At 40.1% G+C, this 12,135-nt stretch overlaps 1 protein-coding gene across 1 annotated transcript; it reads right to left on the reverse strand.

Moving 5' to 3' along the window:
- Window positions 1-1,322: 1,322 nt before the first annotated feature.
- PTH (parathyroid hormone) lies at window positions 1,323-3,805 on the reverse strand. Its single transcript, XM_064713370.1, has 2 exons — window positions 3,720-3,805; window positions 1,323-1,572 (listed from the first exon to the last, which is right to left on the reverse strand). Exons 1-2 carry the CDS (start codon window positions 3,803-3,805, stop codon window positions 1,323-1,325), a joined length of 336 nt encoding a protein of 111 aa, XP_064569440.1.
- Window positions 3,806-12,135: the final 8,330 nt, after the last annotated feature.

The following is a 12,135-nucleotide window of genomic DNA, read 5'->3' on the forward strand; positions in this document are numbered from 1 at the left end:
AAGGCGTGCCAGACATCAAACAAACAAATAAGAGCCAGCCTGGGAACATCCACCTGGGCTTGGAGCAGCAATTCCTCCGGGTCTGAGCTCTGCCAGCGGCAAATGGGGAGGCAGCCACCAGTGTTCCTGCTGGGAATTGCTTCTTATTCATCACAATAATGATGAATTATTCTGGGGGCGCTCCTGAGCACACGTGTGCACAGACCACGCAAAGCCATTTTGTATTTGCTGCCTTTTAAAATCATTGCCATCATTGATTTTTCCCTATACAATTCTTTCTGAGTCCTGCTTGGAGTTGGAATGGATTGCAGCTAATGGTTCCTCTCCCAGGTTGGTTTCTGAATGTTAATGGTTCTCCTTCTGGAGGTCTGGAAAACTGAGATCTCAATTCTACAATCAATTGGTTAGGGAAATGAGTAATTTTATTCATGAGAGCCACTGGTCTCACAAATAAATTACACATGAGGCCTAGCACAACATACAGATGTTCAAAGACAGATAGTTTATAGAGAAAATGAGGGACAAAAAGTATATATTACAAGATTTTTGTTTCAGTTTTAATTGTCTGGTGTAGAATCCTTTCCCAGTTCTATAGTTAGGGCCAGACTTACATATGTGCTACCATCTCTGCTCCCACTGTTTCTGCAGTTAATTATAGGGTTTCATCTTTTGGAGGAGGGGAAGGTAATCAAACCTTCCCTTTGTTTCTGTATTTTGCAAAATTCTTCAGAATTTGTTTTAATTTTATCCCTTTGTGCTTTAATCTTAAGCTTTGCCTTCCTAGCCTATTTCTTTTCTGTTTGCAGTCTTTAATCCTAAATTATTATCATGCAGCTTTTGCTATGTAATTAATCTTCATCTGATTTTAGGCCTTCTTCTGAAAATAGATGTGGGTTTAATTTATGTATTTCCATTAGTACAAAGTTAAACAAAGTTAACCCTAGGCCCTTTTCTGGAGACAGGCTCCCCTGCATTTATTCCTTCCTGGTTAACAGCACAAGCAGGCCTGGTGATTACACACAAATACTGCCCATGGAAGAGTTGTAGAACTGGCCTTAAATGGTTTTCCATTTTCTTACTGATTTGGGTTTCTTTTTCCTTTTATAAAATACATCAGCCAAAATGTACCCAGCAGCGCTCCTGGGTAGACTGTAAATACATTTTATTATTTGGTTGTGAAATGTCTCACTCGGCGGGGCTACAGCCTTGAACGGAGCCTTTAATCCTCACTGCAGCTGGAATAAATATGAATGAAATGCCCTACTTGATCAATGCTACACAGACACGTGCTCACGTGGACAGACACGCTCCGGCTGCTCTCACTACGGCTTGGCTTTGAAGAGGACATCCATGTAAGCCTTGTCCACATCCAGGGATTTCTTCTGCGGCGCCGCCGGGAGCAGCCTCCGGCCCAGCACCACGTCGTCCTTGCCGCGAGGCCTCAGGGTGCGCGCGTCCTCCAGGGCGCTGTGCACGTCCTGCAGCTTCATCTGCAGCCAGTCCTGCCGCTCCACCGCGTGCCGGTGCTCGCCCAGGTTGTGCATCAGCTGCATCTCGCTCACCGACCTCCTCCTGCGCAAAGGAGAGCAAAGACAGGCCCGTGGGAGCCCTTCTTGGGCGCCACAACTCGGCCCGAAGGCCCAGCTGTGGGAGCTTCTGTAAGGAATGACAGCACATAGCTGTAGGAGCTGCCTGGCTGATGTGTAATGACATCTGGGGAAGAGAGGGATGTAGTAATTACATATCTGTCGTGACCTCTAACTTGTCAGAGTGTGTGGAGAGCCTGGTTCAAGGATGGCTTAGAGAAAGAGGCCATGAAGGTATTCAGCTAAGGGAAAAAGCAGCCCTTCCCAGGCTTGATTCTGTAAATAATTAAGGTTCTCAGCCACCTTTTATATAAACAACAAGATTCTCAGACCGTCCTGTCCTTGGCTGCTACTGGGAACAGATGGCCGGTCTGGGAACAGATATAAAGGTTTTGAGAACTTTTCATATCATGGTGAGAACACTGATCTTGGTTTCAATAAACAAACTTCAGGTATTGTAAACAAAAGGAGGAGCTGAAGTTTTCTCTACAGCCTATCAGGAGCTCGGGTTTTGCAATATGCATGAAGTGAATTAGCACTGTTATAAAAGGTGTCGAATTTGATCAATAAACTGGAGTCGATGGTCATCAATCAGATGGTCGTCTCCCTCCACTTCAATAAGAGTGACCCCGAGAAAAGTTTGAAAGTCTCTTTTCCCAGCCTGGCACTTGAAGAAGGAGTCAGAGCTCTTCATTTCTCGGTGTCAAGGTTGTTTATTGTGTCTTATCTATAAAATTCTTTCTCCTGTCCTGCCGAGGTCCATCCATCAGGACAGCCCAAGGCACTCTGCCTGCCCCCAGGGCAGTGTTATGTCTTTACACTAAAAACTACATATACAGTGTTTACAATTCCTTCCCAATACCTATCACCTATGTTAGACAGTGAGCTTCTACTGTAAACCAATCCAAAAGTGCCAACATCACAGCAGAAGATGGAGGCCAAGAAGGAAAAGGAGAAAGGCTGGACATGCCCAGATCCCTCCATCCTGCCCCCTTGAATCCCCATTCTAAAAACCTCAAAATCTACTTTTTCACCTTGTGGTGAATTCACCATCATTCTACTTAATTTGTCATGGCTTGCAGATCTTCATCTAAGGTTGGTAACTTGCTCCACAGGTCATAATCAAAACCACAGGGGCATCTTGGGCTCTGTGCCAGGGGCTCTGAGACCCCTATAAGGGGTCTGGGCTGCTCAGGACACCCAGAGTGATGCCCTGGGTCCTGACACATATCCTCTGATCAGAGAGACATGGTTCTCCCAGGAAAATCCTGGCAAGCTGTGTAGAAGCTGTGGGAAACTTCGATGAAAGAATTCAAACAACTATTATTTCTCTTTCTGTAACCTTTGTTAATAGATATGGTTCTCCAGAGTGTGCTATTCATAGTTCACCACTAGTGTGAGAGAAGATTCCTGAAGGCCAATCAGGTCTTAGGGCCACCATTGTTTCTATTAGAACTGTAGATTTCTAATAAAAAAGTGTCTTTTCATGCCTCCTGATGATGGGGTCTCTGTGTCACCTTTGGCTGTCCCCAGTACCCCTTTGGTGACAGAGGGAGAGTGGGGATGATTTGTTATTGGTAATGGATGTATCAGTGAGAAGGCTTCACAAGTGGGAAGTAGTTCAGTTTTGTGACAATGTTGTTCCTATAATTTAGTTCAGCTATTGCAGAGGAGCTTAGGGCTTTTATAACATTAGGTAAATGGTCAATGAAGCTATGGGATTTATTCAGTGGTAGCTTTCTGTGATCACTAGAGCTAAGGGAGCGTGATTCCCTGTGGCTTTGTGTCTCAGCTGGTGGGTGTTAGTGTCTAAGTTACAGCTAGATTCTTACAGTACAAAAGATGTTCCCCTATGTAGACCCCCAAGGCATGGAGCTTATCAAATCTGAATAATAAGAGAAGACTTACATGATTTTTATCTCTCTACTCAGCTGCCTATTTTCACTATATATATATATATATATATACACACACTCAGAGTGTCTGAGATCTCTAGAGCTGTTTCTAGAGGACAGAGCTTGGCCAGCTCTTGAGGGGTTCAAAAGCAGGGACAGAACTCACACACACAGGACACACAAACCATCACGTTCTCAGGAGCAGCAAAAGCCATCCAGTGTGACAAAATGTACTTACACCATTGGTCTTCCATCAGAGGTTGTAATGAAGCACATGGCACATAAAATGATTGCAGCCTGGGCCAGGTTTCTTATAGAAGCCATTTTGTCTGCAAAGGTAGAAATGAATACACGTAAAGTCTGTAGTTCAAGTTATTTCTGTTTGTTCCAAACAAATTTAAATTAGGGGAAAAAAAGTTGAGAAACATCAGACAAGAGTTTTTGAAAAACATTTTTTGTGAAACTGGTTAGAGAAAGGAATGTAAATGAAGGATTTATTTCTAACACTAATTTTGTGAGCAACTCATTGTTTCCCCCTGGGAACTCCGTGAATTTTGGTCAGCTTTAGCTGCCTTGCATCATCATCATCACCATCATTACCATCATCTAGGTACCTATCTCTTGCATAATTGGGTGAAAAGCACCATGTTCTTCCATTATTACTATTATTTTTATTATTGTCATCATCATCATCATTATGATTTTGTAGCCTTCAAGTCCAGTGAAATACTTGTGTATAGATATTCAAATGAAAAAAAAATCACAGAATAAAACTTTCTGTTTCTCTATTTCTTTTGCATATTCTTTAGAATGAAGAGGCTGACACTTTCCCTGACAAATTTGCACGGAGGCATAACTCTGCTGAGTTATCCCAGCCACTGTTGAGTTACAGAAGAAAAATTAAAATTATGCCCTTCATTTTATCAGGGATAATCCTGCATTTCTTGTATGAATTCCCCTCTGATTTTTACATCATCATCAGAACTGCCATTTGGAATATATTTAGAAAATATTTACCACTGATGATGCTACAACAACCCAATTCCAATATCAGTTTCTAGTCTGGATTTTCAGTATTGGCAGGCAGAAAATGCATCTTTTTGTTGCCACTTAAGAAGTTTGATACAGAGTAACTGAAACCTAAGAGATAGAAAACTCCACAATGCCAATTTTTGCAATAGTTTCTGCAGCTTTGCTTAAAGTCAGAAAAGCATTTGTAACACAGACTCTTACATGACAGTATCAATGAGATCCTGGCAGTCCATCTAACCAGGATTAGAAATTCAGCATTTGAATTCACTTCAAGATATTTCTCACTCACCGTCTCTCTCTGACTTTTTCATTTCCCAGATTTAGTTCAAATAACAGAACAGGTTGACCTTACTGAGATTCACTTATTTTTTAAGATAGTCTGAAGAGAAACTAACACAAAAATGGGCAAAGAATCAATGATAAAATATTCTAATAAGTCTTCCAGAGAACTTGGTAAAAAGTAGAGTATACTTACCAGATAGAATGTTTAAGAGATTTCTGGCTTGGGTATGTCAGCAGATGACTGTCTCTTGATGTCAAGTATATTTAAAGACCACTGAATTGGTTTAGTGGACCCCTTAAATGTAACTTTAAAATAGAGCTTCTAAGTAACTTGGAAGCCCTTTTATTGTCTCAGTTGATGTCACTGTCACACACACCCTCCTGACCCTCATGTACCCACCCTCAGATGCTTTCGTTGATTTGACATTTCATTTACAGGGTAAAGAGGCCTCAGCAGAAAGTCAGTCCTGGGAAGCTGGGAGGAAGTTTGACTTTTAAATTCAGAATTGTGCCCAAGATAACGTGAGCTCTGAAGCTGTTGGAAGGAATTGCAAAGAAAATTTTGAGTTGTTAAATGCAGGCAGGTAAAACTTAAATGAGACAGTAAGTGATCTACAAGTGAAAGATTACAACTAAATATTTTTATAAAATACTGAAAAGATAATCCTTTTAATATTTGTGGGAAATAAGAATAGTCAGGGTCAGATATAAAGTTTATTTACTAGTAAGGAGCAGAAGCCTCCAGAATGAAAGAGAATCAAGTTTTTAATGAGCTGGTACCACTGAAAAGTTGCTGAAATGCTGTTAGACCCTCACTGCTCTGTTTTACCTATATCTGTGAATAGCCTTGAATATCCCCAATGTGCTAAGTAGAATTAAGGCATTTGAACCAGCTGAGATAAAAAATAGGACTTTATAAATGTTGGGAGAGAAATATAGAATTCTGCCTGCTCTCTAAGAAGTGAAATGTGTAAATCAGCAGTATTTTCCCATATGCATGAAGAAAAATTATTTTTGCTGCAAGATATTTTTCCTGTGTTAGATTCTACTTCTGATTTCCAGTGTATTTCTCCCTAAAAAACTCAAGCAAGCATCCACAACCATAAAACAGTTTGCACTTGCACATTGTAACCCAGAATTTGTAAGATATTATTGCTTTTACCATGAATGCTTTTTGCTTATGCTATGATCCTGTCGTATCATAAAGAGTTGTAAAATTACAAGGGGAAAGGGAGGGAAGAAGCAGAAACTCCAAAAAGCTCTAGAGATCTCATGGTTCCCTCAGTCTACAGATTAGTGAGTAAAGTGAGAATTAATGAAGCAATTCACTTGAACAAGTCCAGGAAAACAGAGTTAAGATATTGTCAGCTGGCAATATCCTTCCCTTAAATCAGGGATTCCTGGGGCTGTGTTTTATTAGGAGAATTGGATCTCCTGGAAACACCAGGATACTAACCTGTAGGTTAAAACATGACTAAACTATTACTAAAGGATATTCCTAGGCATAATGTGACTAAAAATCTCCAGTGGAATGGCATAACAGGCAAGGATTTTAAAATCTCTACACATTTGGCAATGGAAAAATCTATTTTTTCAGGTTTTACTGTAACATATGCAAAACCTTTGATGAAACTCTCAAGGTCATTTTTTTACAGAGGCCTGGCATTCATATGGAACCTTTAGCATGTGACAGCAAAGGCTGAAGTAAAGAACAAGTGGTAGAAAATTTATTGTCATTTTTATTCAAAGGTAGTGATGGGTTGTACCTAAATTTTCAAACAGAGATGGCTTAACTTGATACCTTGAAAAAGATGGAGTTTATTTCAGGAGTGTGAAGACACAAAAAGAAAAATATTCCGTATGTGCCCATTATTTCTAGACAAATAGAGCCTGTGATGGTAATTAAAGAAATTTTGCTCAAAATGGGCATTGCTTTACATGCAGAAAAAATAACTTACTTGATTTGGATTATTCTCCCTCATAGCCAGAAATTATGTTATTTGAAAATACAGCTGCTAATAAGTTATGCAATGTCATCCCTGTTTGCTAAACTTGGCATATCAAATGTGGGAATGGCAGATAATGGACCAAGTGAATGCAGTTTTTTACCACACACTGTAATTGTTTGCACTTTTGTTTGGACACAGTGTATCCAGTGTTTAATAAGGAGCTGAAAATGGTATTGAGCTCTTTCAATGTTTCAGTCAGAGGATGATTCATGTTCAGATTCAAATTTTTCCCTGTCTTAAGCATCCTTTTAATAATTCAGGTCTCTTTTGGGCACTACTGAACTGACCCCAGGAAACCAGGGCTAAAAACTGCTGAACTGCTGTTCAGTAAGAGGCTTAAAACTACCCACATTTATAGACACTGCCACAAAAAAGAAACAACAGAAAGAAAAAAAAAATATTATCTCTTCAATTGAAAGGCTTTTATTGATATTTTGCAGGTATAAGACTGTGTGCATAAATACAAAGGCAAAGTATGGATGAAAAAATCTGGAGGTTCTTAGGAATTTTTTGTGCCTACAAATGAGACCTGACCTATGGAAGACAATTTTTGCTCCTCTTGGAATAAGAAGAGGGAAAACACAGTGGATTCTGAGTTTCCAAAGGGAGCATGGGCACCTTTTTAGGCTGAAATACAAAAATATGTAGGAGACTTTAGTTCACATGTGTGACAGTTTCTTCATGCACAACAGCAAACTTTCTCAGGCTAGATCCAAGCTTGATGGCGTGTTCTCTTCACACAGAAAGCTCTATGGAGATGAGACAATATAATAATGCATTCTCTAAAGTTTATCACAGGAAAGGCTTCTCCATGCCAGCAGGCATTGCAGACACCAGGCAGGGGATGGCACTTCTGAGGATGAGGATGAGGGAGAGGCAGAAAACCCAAAGTGCTGGAACCACAGCGTGGAGGGAAGAGCTGACCACAGCCTTTTCCTCTGACAAGAGCTTTTCCTGAGCAGCCAGCAACCTACCCTTCCCTGACCTTCCCTTATAGATTGTACAGATACCTGAACCAATTGGGCATGAAGAAATCTGGGTTGTTTGCTTGCAGCTGCTGTGCCACTGACGTTGAATTTGTGCCATTGGGTGTAATCAGACTCCAGGGCTGAAAACAAGGGGAAAGCAATGAGACAGATTTTACAGCCAGGTAGCTGGACAACGACCATATTGCAAAAATCCTGAATTATTTTTAAAATGTTTTTTGCATATTCTATTCATTTTGTCATGGGAAAATATTATATTAAATCTTGAAATTAAACCCATCCTGAGGTACATCACTGGAATATGCTTAAAGGACACAAAACTTTCTACAATTCTACTGTTCAGTGATTAAAGCACATTTTCAAAAATTATTGATGTAATCTGGTGTATTAATACTCCTCCAGAAGTCTCCATTCTCTAGATTTAAGGCTTCAGTGCTGCAGGGAGATTCCTGCAGTGCTATTTCCACCAGCAGGCTTTTCCCACATTGCTTCTTGCAGAGGGCAGCTCCAGATAAAATGCTTTCTAACTGCACCTATGGCTTAAAGAATATTAGCAGGTCATTGAGCAGGGGAGCAAAGTAATTGATGACACACTGGATGATTGGTGAGGCCACTTTCTAAATGTGTCCAAGGAATGCTTGTGTCTTGACACAATGAAGAGCCAAAGTGACAGTCAGTAAACTCGTTAGAACTTCATTTGATTGACAAGATTTGTGGCTTTTCAAATACCACAGCAGCATGTTCAGTAATTTATGTAAGCAATGTTGGGCATCTTCAGGTGGGTTTTGGGTTCGTGCAGCCAGATGAAGCTTCAAGCCCATGACAGTTTCTAACTGGATAAAAAGCAGCACAAGGATTTCTCAAAAGATCACCTATCACAGTTCGAGTTTGTGTCCAGTCCTCATGCAATTTGGTTTTAGCAGCTACTGGCAACTGTGCATTTGGACAGAATTGCTTACCAGTATGTCTTCTCTCCAGTTACATAAAATCTTTCACTTGAGAATCACAGCATTCCTGAATTTCCCTGTTTCCTTTCTGATTAAAGTGTATACTGATGATGCTTTTTTCCTAGGCTGTGGACAATTAGACCAAGATGGATTAATTGCAAACTGAAAGATCAGAGAGGGAACAGAAGCTGGTAGATTCTAGTCCCAGAGACCTCACTTCAAGTTCACTTACCTGGGGAGATGGACTGAGCACTGTCATGATAGCTGTGACCCAAACTATTCCTAGAGTTAAATAATTCAATGGAACACACGCAATGAATGGACACTTCCTTTCGCCCTCAGCGTAACTCAGCCATGTCCAGTTTATCCCAGAATTTCCCTGTTGACCTCTCATGGGCATGGCAGGCCTTGCTGGTGGGATCAGGAATGCAGCTCTCTGCATGCCACCCTGGAGGACGGCTGCCTGGAATGTCACAGAGTATGACGTGGATCTTTTGAAGACCAGATGGGGGCTCCTGCTTACCTCATCTCCCTCTCATGAGAAGAATCTGAAGCTTGGTGAAGCAGCCCAGAGCAGCCTGGAGGAATGCTGAAATGGCTGTCAAGGGAAGCCATGAAGGACAGCTACCTCTGAGTCTCTGCATATTTCACTGGTCAGTAACAAAAATGCTGTTGTGCATCCTGAACAATGAGAAAAGCCATAGGTAGTTTCAATGAGTGCATATTGGAACATTTCCAAGTTCTATTAGTGAGTTGTACACTAAATATGTAAGTATTTATAGAAGTTCTATTAGTGAATTGTACACTAAATATGTAAGTATTTATAGAATTGCCAGTGTAAGTCTAGGTTTTGATTTGGATTTTAAAGTTCTGGTAAGTTATTTTACAGTCAGTAAGCACTAAGTATTAGCCCTGATGACACTGAAACACCATGCTGTCAATGCCCAGCCGAATGCAATGCTATAATGAACAATACAGCACTTTGTGACCTTTTCCAGAGGGCAGGAAGCTGGTCCAACACTCAGCACTGCTGTTGGATTGTTGGATTTTAGGGATAACACCAAACTGGATTATGCACATGCACACTCACACACATCTATACATAGGCCAGAATATTTCCAGGCCCTTGCTGGCTCTGAGTGCTTTGGGCTGGCCTGAGCTCCCCTCCAGTGCCATGCAGGGCACTCAGGGTTCCAACGAGGGCTCAGGTTCTTCTGTGTCATCCCTAGATCCACCATGGCATCCCTGACAAGCCACACAAGGACAGCACATCCTGGGGCACAAGGAATCCCAGAGGGGAATGCATCTGATACTGAAACAGGGATGAGTCTCAAATCCACTCCCGTTCCTTGGCCAGTCTCAAGCACTTCACTCAAGGCTTTGGGATTCAGGAAGGGAAAAATGTGTAAAAATTCTTCTGAAGTAAAAATCTGCACACACAATCACATACATGCACATTCTATAAAAATCAACATTTAAAAAGCATTTAGGACATCTGTTAAAAAAGGTTTGAATAGTCAATATTGGGAACAGCAGATTTCTGCAAGTGTCAGGTTTGACCTAGCAAAACTAGTGTAAGAATGATTGTGCCAGCTCTGCATAAAAGAACCATGAAGACTCAGGATGATGGAGGATAAACCAGAGAAGGACTGCAGGTTTTATGCAGGTAGCCATGTATTTTTCTACCCTCCCTCCTGAAGAGATAGCTCAAGTTCATATTCCCATATTTTTGCAGCCACTGCAGATGAGCAGATAGCGCCCAAGCAAGCACCCTGATGAAATCTGATGGCAATGACGAGTGCAATTCACAAAAGAAGGATGACATTTCAGACCTTTCCTGCAATCCAGTGCCTATCCTGAAACAATCTCAGTCCACAGGCTGCTGAAAAACTCATAAACATACACAACTGGCATAAATCATTGTTTGGGTTTTGAAAGAAAACAAGAAAACATCTCCTGTGCTATGCAGGAGATGCAGACCCTCTAATAATGGGGGTACTAAGAATGAAAAATATGTTGTATTTAATGCAAAGCTTTTCATTAGTTGAGCAATAATTTGCAGCAAATAAAATGCTTTATGTTATATTTTAAGGACCTTGTCCCAGAAATAAACCCCTTTAAATGAAAACTTCTAGGTGAATACTTATCAAAAATTAACTCCAAAGATATAAATGTTGACCCGAAGTTTCTTTGTGATAATCTCTTAATGTACTTTTACACACATTTTTATTATTTACTAACACATAACACATTTTCTGTATTTTTCCTGCTCTATTTAATACAGCCTTTTCATAAAATATTGCCTGGACTATTAATATTTGTCAAAATCAAATTCTTCAACTAATCATTTTCTTCATTTTAAATCTGTGCATATTATTTTCATTATATTTTTAAAAAATATTCCTGTGTTGATCAGAAATTTTCTCAAAACTAACTTTTTTTCCTAGCACCTCCTGAAATATCAGTACTAACACAAAAATCTCACAGTAATTCTGATTATCTAGCACCTTATATGAATGCTATACAGACTATCTCAATTTAAAAGTTTTCATCCTTAACTGTTTTTTCTTTGCTTAACCTCCACTGAAATCTAATCATAGGTTTTGTCTCCTTCCATATGACATTCAGGCTCTTCATCTTAATTTTCTCTGCTTTTATAACGGGCCTAGATCATCACTTGCATGCACTGCACATTGTCATTTTAATCTCTGCAGTCTGGACTAGGTAAAAAATCCAAATTTGCACAGCTTGCACTGGGCATGAATGACAAACTGGAATGATGAGTAATTGAGGACCTAACCCTGTATTTCTGCCCTCATTTTCTGTTATTCTTTTTTTTCCTGTGATCTCCCTGTCTCATGGGATAGGCTACTGAGGGTAAGAATTAACCAATCCTGCCCAAGCAATCACTTCATTTTCCATGGTTCCTAGTCATTATTCAAATGGCCAACCATATAAAATCCACTCCTTATATTAATTTTTTCTGGGTAAATCTCTCTTAGGAACAGGATTTTCACCATTACCCAGATAACTTTCCTCCTATTGTCTCCTCTTCCCTTCTCTCACTGCCCACTACCTAAACAAATGACTGGTTCTCAACATTTAAGAAAAGATGACAATTACTATATGTGCACAAATATTTCTATCTAAAAAACAGAATCCATAAGAAGCTGTCCAAGCCTGTACAATGCTTCTAGAAACTGTTCCTTCTTTTCTTGTAATTTGTACAATTTTGTATGAGTTCAAGATTGAGGACCCTGAGTACACAGTGTAGTTTTTCATTAATTCTGCACAATTATCATCCTGTGGCAGTAACAGTGGGCTTCATACTTCTGCAATGATCCTATAAATGCAGCTTAGAAACAGAATCACGTGAAGGAAGGATCCTAAGCCAGCTT

This window comes from Zonotrichia leucophrys, chromosome 5 (genome assembly GCF_028769735.1).
Source record: "Zonotrichia leucophrys gambelii isolate GWCS_2022_RI chromosome 5, RI_Zleu_2.0, whole genome shotgun sequence".
Taxonomy (NCBI): Eukaryota; Metazoa; Chordata; class Aves; order Passeriformes; family Passerellidae; genus Zonotrichia; species Zonotrichia leucophrys.

Excerpts from the sequence above, each read along its gene's own strand:
- PTH (XM_064713370.1), bottom strand. The coding sequence starts at position 3,805 with ATGGCTTCTATAAGAAACCTGGCCCAGGCTGCAATCATTTTATGTGCC. Across the intron at positions 1,573-3,719 it reads TCTGATGGAAGACCAATGGT|GAGGAGGTCGGTGAGCGAGA; the intron begins GTAAGTACATTT and ends TCCTTTGCGCAG.